We start from the raw sequence: 20,767 nt of genomic DNA on the forward strand, positions 1-20,767 counted from the left end.
TATATATATATAATATATATATATATATAAAACACCCATCAAGAGGTCTGTGTCTCACCAAAATTTCCCATCATAGTTAGTACATAGTTTATTCTTTTCATCTCATTCACTCAGTCACTTTTTGACTACTCAGACAATTGATATTGAACCATTGTTTCTGATTCTGTTCTAGATATTGGAGATGAGGAGAAGTAATCATTAGAAAGGTATAGTTGTAACCAGCAGAAACTTGCATTCTAATGGAAGAGTGAGATCCTGGCTTCAGCAAAGGACTAAAGACTGGGTCCATTAGTGTTATCTTTCCCAAAAATCAAAATCTGTTTATTCAGGTGAAATGGACATGGTGGACATTTAGTATGCAGTCAAAGGGGAGCACTTCAGTAAGATCAGACTTGTAGCATGTTTCAAGAGGCTCTTTACAAGAGGCTCTATGTTCATGTCTTTTGATGTTTTTACTTTAGTTAAAGAAAAAAATCAGTAGAGACTTGATCCTATATATATCTACACACATACACACACATATAATATACATGAATTTATACATATATATATATATATATATATACATACAAATATAAAATCGAATATTTCTTTGCTTTTAGGTAAAATTATGTAACTGTCAAAATTATACCAAATTGTGTTATTGTACTGTTTAATACAAGAATGGAAAAAAACGTGATATTTGATGATTTAAAATCTGGATATGAATATATAGATGTCCTGAGTCAAGAGAATTAAAAAATAAATAAAAAATAAGCCTTTGGTAGAGAAGACCTTGACTAAAATATAAAATTTAGCATCAAGATACATCAGAATGACAAACATTATTTCCATGGGACATAAGCTAGTGGTTAAAGAGTAGTGGGAAAACAAAACAAAGACGGGACACAGGTCATAAAAATCTTTCTATTGAGGAATGTAATTTGAGCCATTCCCATGAAGTAATTTGATTAGAAATTGTTTTTAACTCTCATTTATCTCAACTTTGAAAGGCAACAACTCTGAAGGCACATTCCTACTCTTACAATTTCTATTTGACCACTGCTTTTCTTATTTGTCCCAACTTTTAAGGGCAATTTCTTTTGTACACAAAAGTGTGTGTGTGTGTGTGTGTGTGTGTGCATTAGGGAAATTGAGTAACAGAAGCATTTGACTTTTATTTAAATAATTCAAGAAGGCTTGACAGACTGATTTACATTTCTTGAGTCTTCTCTGAGCCATTTCTTTAAGAATCCTGTGTGACAGTTCATACTTTCTGGAATTTGGATAGAAATAGCTGATATTTTGGAGATATCTCATACTTTTGGATGAAAGCAATACCTGATTCTCTATACAGATGTAGGCATTACTATGAATGAGAAGAAATAGACATACTTTCCAGAAAAAAAAAATAGATTCTACGTATTTATAATTATTTTTCCCCTAAGCATACCATTAGATTTATCTGGGATATCTAAATGAGTAAATTAAAAATTAAGTTAATATTTTTAGGATTTTGAAGAAAAGTAGAATTGCTCTTATATTCTAGAAACAAAATTGAATGGACTAGATATCCTGTTTTCAAAAGAATGTTTTTCTCTGTGCTGTAAGAATACTTTATGTGTCATGTTTAGCTAAGAGATTTTAAACTTTAAACTTGATACAACAATACTGAACAAGTATTTATATGCTTAGCTTTACCAAAAAATGTTAATATATGCCTGTTATAGAGTCATGGAATAAACAGAATGGAAACTTTCAGAGGAGATCAAAGAGCATTTTCTTCCCTATTGTTTACAATCACAGCAGTGATTGTAAGAAAATATTGCTGAAGAATTAGAGCAAAGAGTCCTCTGGATTTGGCCTATTATTGAAAGAAAGATGTCACTTGACCTAATGAAATCAGAAATTGATTAAGTACAGTTCATCTAAGGCAAAATATGGCTGCAGAGTTACTGCCAGAGTCAGGAGGAAATGGGGTGACCTAGTGCTGGAGTGCTGATAGGGTTGGGTAGACTTTCAGAGTAGCTGATGCTATAAGACACATGACAATGGACACCCACAGGTCAGAGGCCAAGATCAGCCCCGGAGATGGGAAGGGAGAGATTAATCAGAGCATTCTTTGCTCAGCTTATAACTGGGTCCTCTTACCAAATGATTCATGAAGAACTGAACATTTTAAAGAAACTACAATCTTTGACCCCAAGAAAATTGGAATTGCTACTATCTTGGGAACACATGTCCCAACCACCACTGTGGTCACACAGTGTTTCAGTGAAGCCATGGAACCACTGTGAATAATAGTGTTTTGACAAAGTAATTCAGATGTCTGAATCAAGTCTGTGTTTAATGTTTCCTATTTTTTTTCTCATAATGTTGAATCTTCCAGTTTTAACAATATATATTTTCATTTAAAGCTTTTCAGTTCTTTTCACAAACTGGGATATTTTTGAACAACTCTTTAATCTGTGGAAAACAATCAAGGCAAGTATTGACACTATTCTTAGATATTATCTATCTTATGGCAAATCATAATTATTTTTATTTATACTTTAAATCAATAGTTTATATTTCTCTCAGAGATATGGAATGAAATGGTTCCAGGGTGGGAATATTGATTTTAGGAAAATGTAAGCATTAATTGATTAACTACCAAATCAGAGACCATTATCCCTGTGCCATCACAGTAACCTCTTACAGTCTACACAAATACTACAATTTTTTATGTTGTTTCCAGGTAAGAGCTTTTCTGTCCCTTCAGAGTTAGATATAATTTATTTTTGAAGTTTTAACAATATTTTCATTTTGTTGGCAATGGCTTATTCATCTTATTATTTTCATACATTGGCAAGATTAAGCTGTTTTACAACACACAATTCTTTTTTTGTAAAAAAAAAAAAAAAGATTATTTATTTATTCGTACAGAACTGGGATACAGGCCAGAGATGCGGAGGGTGAGAGGATTCACCAGAGACAGAGTGGGGTACAGAAAAGGCAGATCGACGAAGCACACTGCTGAGGGGAGCAGCGGGAGGGTCAGGAGAGGTCTGCCTCGCCATGACAACACACAATTCTTAAGAAGAAACTTTAAAATATGTAATTCATATGTGTCTCCAGAATAAGACTTCACAATATGTATTTTAAACAATTGCTAATGACATATTTATCCAAGAAAATAGTATGACTTTTCCATTTTGATAACTGCAACTGTTATAAATTTGCTTAATTGCAGAAAGATCACAAGGAAAACTATATTGAATGATGGGGAAAATAGCAAATAATTAGTTATCAATATTTTATATTATAGCTATTTTAATGTAACCCATAATGCAAAAAATTTGATCGCTTAAAAGTTTCCAAGGGACAATGGGCACCAGTATTTTCTTTTATTAAATTATGGATACAAGTGATGCTAAACTGTGTATATACTCCAGGTTTTAATTGAGAAACTTTTATAACAAACAAAAAGCAACAGCAGCAGCATCACTCATGTAAACAATACCTGCATTACTCAGATGTTAACATTTGCTATAATGCCAGAGCTTCTGTCATTACTCCCATCCACCTATCTGTCTTACAAAGAACAGGGATAATTCTTGTGAACTCTCCCCCCCACCTAAGCTGCCAAAATGTCAGCCCTCCATTTTCCCCCTTTTTTCTATTCTTTTTTTGGTCCCAGAGACTCCACATTCCCTCTGTTTCACCAGTAGAGATTTTTAGGGTCCAGGAGTCAAGGCCATTTTGAGGACCCTAATTGCTATGGAGTTGGAACAGGAGTTGGGAGGAGGAAAAGTGAAAGCAGTGGCAAGTGATGCTACTGGAAAGCCTTTGCCCCCAGGCCAGATGTGAGCAAATCCAGATGAGCGTTTCCTGGAAATTGGACTCCAAGTGGCTGCCTAAAGTTTAAGTGTACATTTTGTGGCCTGGTACATGGTTTCCTTATTTTCATTTCCTTGTGTTGAACAACCAGTTTACAACTGGATTTTGAGAATATAGTCTACTTCCAATTGTGGATGGCCGAGTTTGTAATTATTTATATTAGTACAAAAATTAACTGCTTTTTCTATCAAACTTGTTTTCATTTGGCATGATTATGATTACTTTGCAGGCAAATTTTTAAGCAAAGATATAATGAAAGGTTCACAAGCATTTTCATATTCTACATTATGTAAATATATCAATTTTAGTTTGCTGTTCCTTTCTTTATCTCTGTAGCCTTTTACACACGTCCTTATTCCATGCATTACTAAGGGGCTATGAAATTGGACAAACTACTTCTTTCTTTTCTTAAATATATTTACTTATCCATGCATTAAGAACTAGGGTACAGGCCAGAGGTGCAGACATAGAGAGGACTCACCAGAGACAGAGCAGGGAGCAGAACAGGCAGACTGATGAAGTACACTGCTGAGGGGAGTAGAGGGTGAGACAGGAGAGGTCTGCTGAGCCATGTGGGTCACTTCCCCACCTGTGACTGAACCTATGCTGAGGTGGCTGTGGCCAGCCCTGTAGTGTGGCACTTCAGCCCGTTGCACTACAAGGGAGAACCCTCAGATAAACCATTTCTAGATACTCTATAACTTCACCCAGTACACATTAGTTTTTTATGCTAATTAAATCAAAAGATACCTAGAAAGAAATCCATTTCCTTCTTTTGATTATATACTTTTAACTCATTTTCATTTTAGGGTACACATTTATAGTGTTAAAAATATCATTTTTATATATATAAAAGTTTCCCAAGTTCTCCACACATAAATTTTACCATTTAGCAACTGATTGGCATGAGATACAGTATTTCCTCAATATAACCTAAACATGAAATATTTTAAACATATAAAAGCACAGATCAGAATTGTCAAAAAATTTGGTGGTGGAGATGAACCCAGTGCAGAAAGCCAGCTACCCACAGCTCAGCCCTCAGCCTATGATGAATCAGTTTGAAGTTCAAGAAAAACGTGGTACACATGCAGATACACATGCAGGAACACCTTTTCTAAGAATTTGTCCTTAAGACAAGTCAATCTTTATCTAACAAAATTGTCAAAGAGACTCCAAAATGGGAAGCTGAGGGGAGACCCTCTTGAACTCCCCAAGATATTTCCCTGTAAATAGGAATAGAAAAGAAGATAAAATGGTGCTGGTAACAATTTTGTTTGGATAAACTTGACACATAAATTATTATTAGTCAAAGCAATGGAATGCTTTCTTCATTCATTTTCTAGGAAATGCTTGAAGAAAGAGGAGCTTTTGGGAGAATCCACTGAACTCCAGAAAAGCAAGTCTATTCATCTTCAGGACCCAGGAAGAATATCTGAAAGGATCTCCTTATCAAAATGGAGTCATTCAAGAGTTATAGAGTAATTCCAGAGTTATGGAATGACATATCTGTTCCTTTGAAGGGAACTCCATATGTGGAAAACAGAAATACTCTAGTCAACTTCCAAATCACAAACAAAAATGTGAAAAGAATCTCAAGACTTTTAGATATTTCTCTTAGCTACAAGGCCATGAAAGAAGGTGCAGGAATGAGAGTTCATTTATTTGTGTTGAGTGTCACAAAAGACTTCTTTCAAGCATCAGAACTGAGAATTCATGAAGAAGAAAGTCTTTCATATGTGGTATATGTGAAAAGACCTTCGGTCAAAAAGCACCCTTTGGGCTCATGAGAGAATCCACAAGGAAAAAAAAAAAAAAAAAGCCTACATGTCTCCCTCTGCTAGAGAAGCTACCACCAGCCACTCACCTATGACAGCCACCTGAGAACTACCATCACCTGATAAGAGCTGCCACCACACAAGTCTCTTTGGCAACAGCCCCAATGTAATATGTATAGATGTGTATGTGAGTGTATAGATCCCGATGGTCATTTTATATGTAGAACATCCTTTATAATTTCTTGATTATATGTCCCACTTACTTTCTCAGTTCAGTAAAATGGAAGTTTAAGGAGGGTAAGAATTTCTCAATATTATTTTCTAGAGAATCACACACGCTAGAAAATTGGCTAACAAATTTCAAATAACCAATAAATACAGCTGTTGGTAAATGAAAAAAAAATTAAAATGTATACCTCCAGTTACATCTGCTAAAGAATGAATGACTGAATGAATGAACTAGAGATATTTCTAAAGGCAAAGTGAAATGACTACGAGCTGAATCCTTTCCATCACAAGGAATTTCTTCTTAATGACATGCTCTTCAGGGCATAAAAGAATCAAGAGTATCTCTTGGCTCCTTTCTACTCTTTCCTGGTTCGCTGCTCCCAAGAATGCCCTGGCTGCCATTTTCACCTGGGGAGTCGCCAGGGGGAAGACCAGCTGCTCATATTTAGATTTTTGCAGCTATGACTCCCATATCCAATTCTGGCTCCTACCCCCTATTTTCTCTACTTTTAGGGAGTAGGATTTCAAGTATATATACCACACTCCAGTCTTCCATCAGACACCACCATTGGCTCATGTGCTATAGTGGTGCCATCTGCTTGGGGACATAGAGGATAATAATAAGAGCTCCTACTTATTGAGTGCCTGCTGTGAGCTAAGTATTTACATATCTAATTTCAAATTCTCATATGATACTGCAAAAAAAAAAAAGGTATTAGACCCATTTTTATAGCTCTAGAAAGCAGAGATCAGAAAAGTTAAGAAACATCACTAAAGTTAATCTGGTGTAGGATTAATATTTGAGCCTTTTTCTTTATCATCAGTAACAGACATTTCATTTTTCCTTAGAAAACTATGTTAGTATTGTCTTTGATTGACTCTCTGCTTTCCATAATAGACCTCCCTGGAGACCTGCTCTCCTACTCTCATCCCATGCTGGTGTCCTGAATTTCCCACAGTGATTTGGCCCGTACTTTGAATTTTCTGGCTTCTTGTCTGTTAGACTCAACTGATAACTTAAAATATCTGATTAGAACTTAATAGTGTTGGCAGGTTAGAGTCATATTTTAAAAAGGAAAGTAAATTTCAGCACTTAACTTTCTGAATTCACTCATTGAGAGTGCATACTTTTTCCCATGTTACACGGAGAAACTGGACAATTAAATGACCACCTGTTAGCAGCTAATAATGCTCACATGCCTTTAAAAAAGTAATTCTGGCTTTATTTGTCTACAGTCTTGGAAACAAAACTCATGGGAACATCAAGAACTCAGAAAATTAAAAGCAGCAAACTGACAATAAATTGTGTACTTAGATTACTAATAAGTGAAGAAATACAGTGAATCTCTATAATTTTGCATATTTAATCTCAAGAAGGTGACCTAAAACTGAATGCATGTTTTAAAAACCTAAGTTTTGGTTTTCAAATCTAGGACTGAAATCACAGTAATTTTGCACCATGCATTTCCTACTTGGAAAAAAAAAAAAAACACCACATATAGAATATGCCAATCACTATTTCAAATGCATAGTTGAATTTGATATTGTGTGGGTGGGTCAGTCATTATGTGTTTCAATGAAAATGAATACATAAATACTGCATGAACTTAATTGAAATAGATATTAATTATATCCTATATTGCAAAATATATACTAGTCTTTAAAAAAGACTTACAACTATAAATGTCCATCAAACTACAGAGAAGTATTTTCTTTTCTTTCTTTTTTTAAAGATTTATTTATTTACGTATTACAGAACTGTGGTACAGGCCAGAGATGCAGGGGCGGTGAGATAATTCTCTAGAGGCAATGGGAAGCAAAACAGGCCAACCGACAATTACACTGCTGAGGGGAGCAGCGGCAGGTCAGGAGAGGTCTGCTGCACCATATGGATCACCTCCGGGGCAGGTGGGAATCGAACTCATGCAGAAATGGCGTTAGCTTCTTAGTGTTGTGCTTTAACCTGCTGCGCCACCAGGGAGGGCCCGAGAAGAAGTAGTTTCTAAAGTTACGGCTAACATTAAAGATTAAGTAATCTGGCCCTCCCTGGTGGCGCAGCAGGTTAAAGCACAACACTAAGAAGCTAACGCCATTTCTGCATGAGTTCGATTCCCACCTGCCCAGGAGGTGACCACATGGCATGGCAGCCCTCTCCTGACCAGCCCGCTGCTCCCGTCAGCAGTGTACTTCATCGATCTGCCTGTTATGCTCCCCACTCTGTCTATGGTGAATCCTCTCGCCGCCCCTGAGCCTCTGGCCTGTACCCCAGTTCTGTACCCCAGTTCTGTAAGCACAAATACATAAATTTAAAAAAAGATTAAATAATCTTTTATTTTAATAGTAAAATCAAAGTTCAAAGAAACATCCGGTTTTGATTATTTTGCTAATAGGTCTTAGGGACGCTTTAAGGTTATATATTTCAATGTACCTCATTTTTAAGGTGACATTTCCCATGCAAGTCCAAGGTGTTGTAAACTAATTTTACCTTTTATTAATTCACTCTGATGTAATGTGTTTAAAAGCACAGGGTCTAAAATCAGACTGACTGATTGAAACTTGTCTATATAATTTTTCTTTAGATGAGTTACCTTTATTCTCAGTGCCTTGGTTTTCTCATTTATAAAACATAGCTAATAACAGTATCCTACTCATGGACTTAGTGGGAGGATTAAGAAAGTCAACAATAGGAGAGAAACTTAAGACAACACCTAGTGAACAAAAAGCTACTATTATTGAAAAATACAAATCAAAACATGGGTGTCAGATAACTATATGATTAGGTACACTTTGAAATGAGTAAATAAATCCTATGCATTTTCATTTTTGAGGAATTTGAGCCCAAATAGACAAATAATTGTTTTTTCTAAGTAAAATAAATTCTAAAATGGAATAGCTGGTGCTTCAACTATAACTGCCCTCCTGACAACAGGATCATTCCAAACACTGAGGTGGCTATTGCTGAAGACACATTTGCCTTAATGTTTCTCACACACACTTTACAAATCTATTGAAGTAATTCTGGTTTACAGCACTGAATCAGAGGTATAGATAGCTTCACACATCTTCACATGATGACCTCCAGCAAAGCTTCCACTGTAATCCACTAGAGTTCTTTACTTCACACTATTTACTTTGTTTAGTAGTTTCAACTCCACAGATTTCTAGGATGTGTTTGGTTTAGTTTTGTTGCCCTATATTTATCATCTGAATGAAATTATCCAGTATTTTTTTCATTTTAATTCTACTTAATTTTTGTTTGGTAATAATTCCCTCCAGTTCTATCTTATGTTGTGACGAATGTCAAATTTTCATCTGTTTTAATGGCTGTGTACCATTCCATAGAGTATACATACCACTTCTCCCTATCCACTTTTCTGCCAATGGGCATTTAAGCTGTTTCCATAACTTGGCTAGTGTAAATAGTGGTACAATCAATATGGAGTAAATGTATACCTTTATTTAGTGTTTTTGTAATCCTGGGGTAGATGCTTTGTTGTGGAATGACTGCATCAATTAGTAGTTTTTTTTTTTAATATTTACTTATTATGCATACAGAACTGGGGTACAGGCCACAGGTACAGGGACAGTGAGATGAATCAACAGAGACAGAGTGGGGAACAAACAGGCAGGTGGATGAAGTACACTGCTGAGGGAAGCAGCGGGGTGACAAGAGGGGATCCAACTGGCACTGAAGCGGGCGTGGCTAGCTTGTAGTGCTGCACTTTAACCTGCTGCACCATCAGGGAGGACTGGTAGATTTACTTGTAATAGTTTAAGAAACCCCATTATATTCTTATAAGCATCAGGCTTTAGTAGTATGTCAAGTTCCCCTCCAGCCCAATGAGTATATCTGAGACTCTGGACCTACTCATCATTGTCTATTTAGTATCTATTGATCTTTGTCTCTTTCATATTTACTTAAAATATTAATATAAGCAATAGTATAATTAGGTCTAGTATAACAATTAAACTCTAATTCTTAAATCTTGCCTGTGTCCAATCCCATATGAAGTAAAGGGGAATAAAAAACCAGGAATTAAAGAAAAATGTTCAAATAAGATAACCCTAAACTGTTCTATGGCATAATTAACACTCTGTAAATAACTTGCTTTGTAGTGTTTTGCAATCTTGGGGTTCAAGACATTAATACTGATGATTTTAAACTTTAACATAACACAACTAAGTAATTAAATATGAATCTAATAGTTGTTGAAGGTATGGCAAGGTTCTTTGAATATTTTGAAAGGGTGCTTGCACTTACTGTAGAGAAGCTATTTCTAGATTTCTAGGCTCCCCCAAATTCAGCCCTGTTATTACATATAAATAACTTCCCTTTCCTATCATATATGTGTGAGGGTACATTATGCATCTACATGTATCTATGTGTGTATCTATCTATATCTATATTTATATCTGTATCTGTATCTCTATCTGTATCTCTATCTATATATCTTTATATACCCTAATGCATTCCACATTTGGATTTCTGTACATGTGGAGATTTTTTGTCACCAGTCTTTCTCAACTTACTGAGTGCTCCTTAAATTAAAAAAAACTAGGATGAAGATGCACTGATATCTGGCTAGTAGAAATTGACAGAAAAACTTGTAACTCAGAAGATTGGGGGCATTTAGGTAGATGATCCTGGAGAGGTATTACAATTCTTGAGACTTTGGGAAATCAGTTTTCTCTCATGCCAGAGATATCTACTTCTTCTTTTAAGAGTTTAAGAGTCAAACCAGCTCTGTGATATGTATGTGATATATTTCAATAAGCACCTTTTATTGAGAAAGAAGCAAGTTCAGAGAGGTTAAGAGATATAATCAAGATAACAATGCAAGTGGTAAGATTGGTTATGTTATTCCAAATTCACTCCTTTTAGAATATAACAACTGGATGTGACCTTAAAGGACATTTAACTTATAGCTCACATATCTGAATCTTTCTGGTGGTTTAAAAGTGTGGAAAGTTGTCCAGAGTTGTTTTAAGTTGGGCTAACTCTGGCGGTCACTAATGCTGGAAATCAAATAGCACATTTAGAGGTGTTTAGAGGTGCTCAACATTTCCCATTCTCAAAATCAATCACCGGTCTGAATGATATGACTATTACTCAGAGATTCAGAAAGAAGTTCACTGTAAGTAGAGAACATGACCTTGGAGCAATTATTTTCTCAAAAGGCATTACCAACAATGACGCAAGCAAAGCACCCAGACTTCCCTCCAGTGTACAAAACGCTGGCCAAGAATTGGCTACCAACCTTCCATGAGTAGTATGAGTTTGGCTCAGATATCATTTCAATGCATTTATATTTCATAAGCACTGCATTTAGACAAAGTTAAAATGAGCAAGTAAAAAAAAATACTTACTTAAAGATTTTCTGTGCTCTGGTTTCTGTTCTTTTATATCACTATCATAGTGACTCAGCAATTCAGTACTGGAGGATCTCTGGATTTTAAATAATTTCAAATTTCTTGATGGACTATTTGGATTCTTTGGCTGGAAGTAAAAATCAATTTGAAAAATTTTACAAGGAAAGAAATTTTTTTGTGATGCACTTTGATGTTAAATTTAAAGGTAACTTTTGAAATAAAATTACTTTGGGGTATGGTCTCGATGCTAAGGTTATTATACAAACTTGATAATAGCTTTGTATCTATATGGTGGTTAATAAATATGTGCAATATTCTAAGCATGCTACAATTAAGCATCATAGGATGGAGAGCTGAGGAGTGGAGGTTACTGAAGGACTAGAAAGAAATATTGTGGGCTTTTAAAGAACAAGGGTCTCTTGCACCCGAAAGGGAGTATGTCTTTGCTGGCAGGACTAAATGCTCAGACTGTGTATAAACAAGGGGGGTGAAAAAGTACGGAGGCAGGGACTGTGGGATATATAAGGAGGGAATTGGAACAATAAAGGAGCTTCCTTTTGCCTGCGAATCCTGTGTGTGTGTGTGCATGTGCGCATGTGTGCCTGGTTCATTATCATCCCCAGCCTGCACCTAGAGACTGCGTTACCCAGCTGGTCCCGGGTTAAGACATAGTAATTCTAACAGGGAGGTGTAATCCTACTTTTCTTTTTAATTTTAGGAAAGTAATCCTTACTTTCCTAACAGGAACCTGAGGTCAAAAAGATAAGGTTATGAAGTTAGCAGATAGAACCAGAATTCAAACTCAGGCATTTTGCCTACAGAGTCATCACTCTTAATGATATCAACAAATTCTGTGTGTGTGTGTATGAGAGCTCATGGACCCACATGCATGTGCATTCACACATGCTTGGATAAGAGAACAATATTGATAATGGGAAAAAGTCAACTTGTTATTTTATTTTTAAAATTTTAATATAAGAATGACATAATAGATGCTTGCAATTAAAATAGCAAAATAATCACACAGACAAATGCGATGTTATATTTCTACTGTCTATCAAAATAATTCTAGGATACACTCCTCAAGATTAAAAAAAAAACATTAGAATCCTAAAATTAAACTTAGAATATGAAGGATAGGTTTAAATAATTTTTACTTTAAAATTATAAAATGAACAATGATGTAAATAGATATATAAAAATAAAATAATTCAAAATGTGTGATATAAGGTAATTTCATTCTAAATATGCAATTTTCATGAAAATAATCTAATAATCTTAGCAGGAAGAACACCAAAATTAGTACAAAGGATTACCACTTACTGGTATTATAATAGGGAATATGTGCTTAAACATACTGGCATTTATCTTGTAGAAAATGTATTACAGACAGTATAAGCTGGAAAATGTGAAAAACATGAAAATTAAGTAATTATTCAGCACTTGTGTGTGTTTTATACCATCTCCACAAATGAATGTTTGTATTCTTTCAGGGAAGAAATATTTAATACACTGTATTTTTGAAAGAGAGAAGTCAAATGGTATCTAGTTCCACAAGTCCAGTCTGCTGAAAAGGTTTTTAGTAGACTCTAAACTTAAAATAATATCTCTCAGTTCATAGGATACACTTCAATGTGTTATATGCCTAAACAGTAAGATTTAAATGACTATATTTTAATTAATAAAGGTAACAGCCAAAACAAATACATACCAATCTGTCAATTGCATTTTTGATAGCGTGGAACCAATCCAATATGATGAAGTCAATATCTGACTGTAGAAGGAACTCATTTCCTGATACTGTTGTGATCTGAGAAAAAAAAAAAAAAACTGACAGGTAAGCAAACCATATAAAGTAAATTTCTTAAATAAATAATATAACCCTTTAAAAAGGATATATCAAAAATTTATCCTTAAAACACACACACACACACTTTAACACACTGAAATATTTTCTTCTATTCCAGTAATTGTCTTTCTGGGAACTGAGAAACTAGGATCATTTTGAATTGCTCTCTGTAAACTGTTTTTTCATGTCATAACAAATAGATTATTGTTTTAATAATAGAATGATTAACTCAGAGAAGGGCTAGGCTTACATTTCTCCAACTCAAGGAGAAGCAGCCAGGAAGTTCAGGATAATGCAGACAGTACCCACTTAAGTCAGAACCTCAAAAAAATACATGTGGGTGTGTCAGAATTCATTCTGCACTTCTGGCTCTTTCCTGTTTGTCTTTTTCAAATCTAATAGTATCTCTCTATTTGATTTCCTTTTATGGAGGGCTCTAAAACAGATTATTTACCAAAGAGAATAACACAGACTTTCCCAAAAGGTCATCCAAATGAATGACATTTGACTACTACTTTCCTATCATAAAGATCTATAGAAAAGTAATAAAGGTCCAATTTCTCCATTAAAGGGAGCATATTAGAATAAAAGTTCATTTACATATCTGAGCCTCTCATGGAGAGTATTTATCAAATGAACATCCCTGTTCTAGATTCTCGGGGCTGTTAAGTAGCTGCAATATCTAACACATAACTGTTATGTTTTTCATTACAGGGAATCTTTTTCTCCCCAGAATTGTGAGAGAAGGATGTGATCCTATAGAAACAGAGCAATGTTCTTGATTTCACACATAAAGGGCTACTTAGAAAAGAATTTGATTAGAGTGGGTGTGGGCATGCTCTTTGTATTAGGCTATCAATCTGAACTGTGAAGATTTTCCCTTTGTATTATTGACTTTTTGTTTCAACAAGAAGATGAACATTTCCCGACTACTGTCACACATCAAGAGTGGCTTCAGAGGTTTAGAGGACTGACATTTCAAAATGCTCAATCAGGAGCTAGTCACCTCTTCTCAGCCCTCGCTTGCTCTAAAAAGGAAGTGAACACTGAAATGTGGCACTGGTTCAGAAAATCACAAATCATGCTTCAGGATGTCTCTATAATTCTATCATTAAAGTGACAATTATTACCACCCAAAATAGCTCACTCTAAAGATTTCAATGATTCGTATGGCAACATTTTATGACAGCGATCATGGAGTTTTAAAGAAATCTTCAATTTCACACATATATACATATTCATTGTCATTTATTTTTAGAGAAACAATATAGAGATGCAACATCACACAATACTGCAAAGCCACTACTTTTTGAGTGAGATTCCATCTCTTTACAATTGTAAGAATATCCAAAGTATTTGCAATTATGAGAAGAGAAAGACTAGAAAATAAGAGGAATTTAATTACCAGGCTAGAATTTGACAGATTCCAAGAGCCAGTCACTCTTTTCTAAAATGAAATTGCATGTAAGATTTTGGGTGGCTCAAAAATAGTTTCAAAATAGTCTTCTGTTTTATGGATCCAGTAAAGACAGTTAAGATGATGTTTGCCTAATTATCTGAACACTCTTATGATGTTCTTTACTTGCATAAATCTCCAAATATTTACTTTATAAAGTATTTCCAATGAATAGTAATCTAAAAATATAATGGCAGTACTAACTAACCCTAGAAAACTAGTAATACCCTTGACATCTACTTTCAGCCTAATCTAAATTGTGATTGTGAATGTATTATATAATGTCATAATTTGTTAACATGCACAAAGAAAAATGAATTAGCCCAACACAATATACAATCTATTTTCCTGTCATTACAAATAATTATTAAAATTATAAAAAGGAATGTTTTCAAAGTACAAGAAACAAACATAATTAGATTTACTGTATTTGGAGGGTTTAAGAGCCAGCATAGTTCAGTTTTCAGTCTAGTAAATCCAAACAGTGATAAAATATAAGTACTTCAGCAGTGCATTTGCATTTTTTGGTGCATGCTATGCAACCCAAAGAGTATCTTTTACTGCTAATACAACCAAAAGCAAAATGTATTTTAAAAGTTTCTTTGTCCAAATATATTACTGCATTAATCGTACATAATCAGTGATTTATGAATTCATTTTGGGAAGCTGCATCAAGAGAACTATATGCAATTCATTCAAAACATACTATCTGAGAGATACAGTTTACATCCTTTCCTCTGTCTTCCCACTAATCTTTTGAGTTACCAGGCAGTCTGGAGAAGTCTGCTACTGCTCTCTACAGTTTAAATGCATCCACTTCTTAATTACAGTCTGTAATTGACTTTGTTCTGTTCCATTCCAGTCACTCACAGGAAGGCAGTTTCAAAGCTTTTGACTGGTAAGGTCCATTTAATTCAGGTTTCTTCGTCCACGTTTTTACATGACCTTTATAGGTTTTCTGATAAACAGTTTGCTGAATTGTATTTGTACTTTGAACAATTGAATTTTCAAAAATGGGGGGGAGGAGACATTAGTAAAGCATGTTAATTTTGACTAAATCTTTTAATTGAACAACTCATGATGACAATCTAAAATGATGTAGAACTTAAATCTATATAACAGGCTTGATATTAAGAAAGGCTAATGTTTGTTTTCTATACCATGTTTTGCCACAGTGACAGATCCAGGAATTTAGAAACTTAATGGGATTAGACAAGAACTACTGGTCTCCATTTTGCTCAATAGCCTGCTTTAGACAGATGTCTCTTGATAGTCCTCCTCTTCAGCACATCATATTTTGAGGGGATATATCCTGGCACCCAAATGATCTTAATGAAATGTGCTAGCATCGTTAATAATGGAAATCTTTAATTACCTGTCTAGGGAAATTTGCCTCAATCTTTTTCACACTAAATACAGTTTCATCTGAATTCTAGCTGGTAACAATTTTTTTTTTTTTTTTTTGCCCAGGAAATTACATAAGCATATCCAACAAGCAACATGCAGAAAAGACACATTCCTTCAGGCTTCTTTGTATTGATTCAATAATAATTTTCCCTTAGGATAGGAATCAGGGCCTATGATTCCCCTGAAAATGGAGGCAGGTAGATGCCAGCATCAAACTCCATTGATACGGATGAAGATAAAAGAAATTTGCTTTTTAGACTTGAATTAAAAATAAATGTTTGCTATAATAATATAAAACCCCTTAAAAGGAGTTTTTATGAATAGTGTCTGTGTTTATTTAACTATTTCCCTGTCCAGAGCCTAAAATTAAGTTTCAACACTATCACCTTGAAGCCCACCACTGTAGTTCAATCTCTGGCCAGGGAGCTAACCCATATATCGTGTAGCAGATTACTTGTGTCTCAGTAGTGTATTTCAGTTCAACTGTTAGTTCTGCTCCTCAATCTGTCTCAGCTGAATTCCCTTACCCTGTGCACCTCTGGCATACACCCCTGATCTTCTATGCAAAAATAAATAAATAAATCTTTAAATATTTTCCTTTTCAAATTGAAAATTAAGTATCAAATTTGTCAAACTGTATTCTGGCAATTATTATTTTCTGTGTTAGGTTTTAATTTAAATGAGATATAAATGACATCTTAGCTAATAAAATCTTCATATTTTATCAGAAGTAAGCAAACTTTTTAGAATTTTACATTATTTTATAGTATAAGAATAGTATTTTTTGTGAATAAATTGGAAAAGATAATTAAAAAAGCAAATTCATAGATCCAGAGAGTAAACACTGTAGATATTTTGATTTAGTTATTGCTATACCTTTATAAACAATAGTCAAATGAATATGATAATGATCGATGGATAACTTCATTTTAACATAGATAATTGTGAAACATATTTACTGGCTAAATATTATCAACCACTTTCATTCCAGTTGACCTCAAGTGCATGCTGGGAGACTATCAAGACTGCATGAGATATTAAATGACAAACATGTGATCTCCTGTTTGATTGTAGAATAAATCCCACAACTAATTTTTGTTCATAGGACGAAAAGGGTATACTTCTGAGTGAGAAGCCCCCAAATCATTTACAAAGACTGATTAAGTGCCGATTAAGTGCAAGACATACTTCTAGAAGCAAAAGATATACAAACCCTACCCTCAAGAGCTCACAATCTGTTTGGGTAAATAGGACATATGCATATAGAGATAAATAACAATAGAAAATGGCTTATATTAAGTCCCATTGTCAGTGGCACAGACAATGCTCATGTCAAGATTTCAGAGGAGGGAGTAATTACTGCAGACACATTTACATCATGGAATTATGCATAAACTCTTGGTCATGATAGGTTATTCTTTAAAGGTTGATTGTATCAGAACTTTAGTATATTAAGACCATAAATACTACCACTTGGTATGCAAAGTGATATCAGCTTTAATGATCTCAAAGCACATAATAAACATTCTTCAAATGCAGCTTCCCTCCACTATCATAAAGTAATTTTGCAAATGAAGAAAATGAAGCAAATGAGGAAAATGAGAATGCCATTCTATCAAATTGGCATCATTTTAAATGATAGAATTAAGAGATTACAAAGATCTTGATTTCTAGTTCACTAGTCTTCAGCAAACATTATACATAGTCAAGGACTCTGCATGTGAGGAAAAGACCATGATGATTTGGTCGCAGTAGTGAAATTTAGAATAGGGACATAAGGTAAAACATGCTTATTTTTATTATTATGCTAAATATAGCATACTTTGAAAAATGACCCAAAATCCTTACTCAGGTTTTTTTCTATTTTTTTCTTTAAAAATAACCACTATTCTGTAATGAAGAAAACAAATATAAAATAAATTGGTACATCCAAAATAAACTCTCCCAGATCCATAAAATGACCAAATATTTTTAAATAAATAGTTTCCACATTTTTTTTTTAGAATCTAACATTGACCAAAAACATAAGGAGAGTTTTTATTCCATCTTAATGAATCTGAAATGGTATATAAGAAATATGCAGTAAAGTATGCCAACTATCCAAAGAGCCTAAAAATGTTAAATGATATGACAATGCTGGTTCTACAAATAAGTGGATTACCCATTTAAGAATGTAATTTAATTACTATTATATCTGGAGATACTTTAGAGTCCATGATGAAATCATTGTATTTAAATTAAACCACACACTACAAAAAGTTATATCAAAGTATAAAACATTTATTTGAAGTGAATAGGAATTATTTTTTAGATATTTATTTTGACCATATCTTTAATAGATTCTAACAGCATAAAATATAGATGTGTATTTTGGCTACATCATAGTGAGATATCAAAACCAAAAATCAGAGCAATCATGCTTAAAAATCCCTCAGATTCACATTTTTTTCACCTTGCATCATATTATACATTGACATAGTTGATCAAATGAAAGTTGTCATGATTATACTAATAGTTAAATTACTTGGCCTCAAAGGTGTTTATGATCTCCAAAGCAATTACATTATCAAACTGCATGTCTGTCTCAAATTACAGTCTGAATAACTCCTAACATTTTTCTTAACATCAAGCAAAGTTAAAATAAGACTGAGGGGAAAGTATCAGTAGAGCTAAAAGGTCTTCAGTTTGTCTTTCCAAAAATGTTATTTGTCAAAATTTTTGTGAGAAAGATTCTGTCTTGTGTTGTCAATGTTGCTAGATGTTAAGTAAATATATGCTGATTATTTTTTAAAAAGTTGCTTTGGCAACTCTCTTATTAAAATGTATTTGTAACCCCCATCTGTCACGAAAGTTTTGAAAAGTTTGTTTACTTTGGGTAGCATTCTTATCCAGGGTTACCCTAGCAAACAAAGATAGCAGTCTTCAGAAGTTGTGTGAGGAACAAGCCACTAGGGATACATTTTTGTTTTAATTGGCACACACAAACACTTTTCTGGTCTGTCAAGAAGATCAAGCTAATATGCATGGAGGGTGTTATATTCTCAGCTTTGGGGAGCAGTAAAGCTCCCTTTATTTAAGTAATTTAAATGATAGACTGCAAAAACATTGCAAGTCAGAAAAATGTTTTATACCTTCTTGGGGAATATTTGTTTTAAGAAACGGAAAATGTTCTACATATCTAAAGATGTTAAACCTTATGTTATAATTACTCTGTTTTTTTCTGACTTTGTGAAATGTTCTTAAATCCACATGCTACTAAAAAAAGCCTGGTCATCAGTGATCTTGCACTTCCATAACTCTCTCTCCACCAACAAATGTGTGCTCATTAGTTTGCAGATGTTTAACTGGATATATTTTCCATGTGTTTGGGGTTGATTGATTTTTTGAAGTTTATTTCTAAAGATATAAATTGATATATTATTATTTTACATTCTTCTTGGTTTTTCACATTATAAGATTTCTGCCTTCCGGTGTGGTCCCCATAGATTTCCAAACACCATAGCACCGACAGTCCCCCACCATGGTCCATTGTTCTCTTTTCCCTGTTTTATCCCTTCTCAATTTCCCTCCTACTCTCTTTCTACTCTTAAAAGGCTCAGATCTATTCTCAGCTTTCAAGTACCACTTTTAAAGTTCGTGTTATCCTTTGTGTTATATTCCATAGATAAGTGAAACTACCCAGTATTTATCTTTCTTCTGGCTCATATCACCTACAGCAATCCTTTCTTGTTCCATCCACGTTGCTACAGATGGCATGAGCTTGTCTTTTTTATTATCAAGGTGTACTCCATTATATATGGCTAAATATTATCAACCACTTTCATTCCAGTTGACCTCAAGTGCATGCTGGGAGACTATCAAGACTGCATGAGATATTAAATGACAAACATGTGATCTCCTGTTTGATTGTAGAATAAATCCCACAACTAATTTTTGTTCATAGGACGAAAAGGGTATACTTCTGAGTGAGAAGCCCCCAAATCATTTACAAAGACTGATTAAGTGCCGATTAAGTGCAAGACATACTTCTAGAAGCAAAAGATATACAAACCCTACCCTCAAGAGCTCACAATCTGTTTGGGTAAATAGGACATATGCATATAGAGATAAATAACAATAGAAAATGGCTTATATTAAGTCCCATTGTCAGTGGCACAGACAATGCTCATGTCAAGATTTCAGAGGAGGGAGTAATTACTGCAGACACATTTACATCATGGAATTATGCATAAACTCTTGGTCATGATAGGTTATTCTTTAAAGGTTGATTGTATCAGAACTTTAGTATATTAAGACCATAAATACTACCACTTGGTATGCAAAGTGATATCAGCTTTAATGATCTCAAAGCACATAATAAACATTCTTCAAATGCAGCTTCCCTCCACTATCATAAAGTAATTTTGCAAATGAAGAAAATGAAGCAAATGAGGAAAATGAGAATGCCATTCTATCAAATTGGCATCATTTTAAATGATAGAATTAAGAGATTACAAAGATCTTGATTTCTAGTTCACTAGTCTTCAGCAAACATTATACATAGTCAAGGACTCTGCATGTGAGGAAAAGACCATGATGATTTGGTCGCAGTAGTGAAATTTAGAATAGGGACATAAGGTAAAACATGCTTATTTTTATTATTATGCTAAATATAGCATACTTTGAAAAATGACCCAAAATCCTTACTCAGGTTTTTTTCTATTTTTTTCTTTAAAAATAACCACTATTCTGTAATGAAGAAAACAAATATAAAATAAATTGGTACATCCAAAATAAACTCTCCCAGATCCATAAAATGACCAAATATTTTTAAATAAATAG

General features: G+C 34.1%; 1 protein-coding gene across 1 annotated transcript in view; it reads right to left on the reverse strand.

Annotated features, from left to right (window-relative positions):
• Positions 1-20,767, reverse strand: part of ARHGAP15 (Rho GTPase activating protein 15) — a 591,597-nt gene that overhangs the window by 288,474 nt on the left and 282,356 nt on the right. The window contains exons 6-7 of the mRNA XM_004674681.2: positions 12,946-13,044; positions 11,232-11,361 (exon numbers count right to left, since the gene is read on the reverse strand). Coding sequence (XP_004674738.2) covers positions 11,232-11,361; positions 12,946-13,044 — 229 coding nt within the window. The remainder of the gene's footprint in view (positions 1-11,231; positions 11,362-12,945; positions 13,045-20,767) is intronic.

The sequence above is a fragment of the Condylura cristata genome, unplaced genomic scaffold (assembly GCF_000260355.1).
Source record: "Condylura cristata isolate star-nosed mole 26May11 unplaced genomic scaffold, ConCri1.0 scaffold00002, whole genome shotgun sequence".
Taxonomy (NCBI): domain Eukaryota; kingdom Metazoa; phylum Chordata; class Mammalia; order Eulipotyphla; family Talpidae; genus Condylura; species Condylura cristata.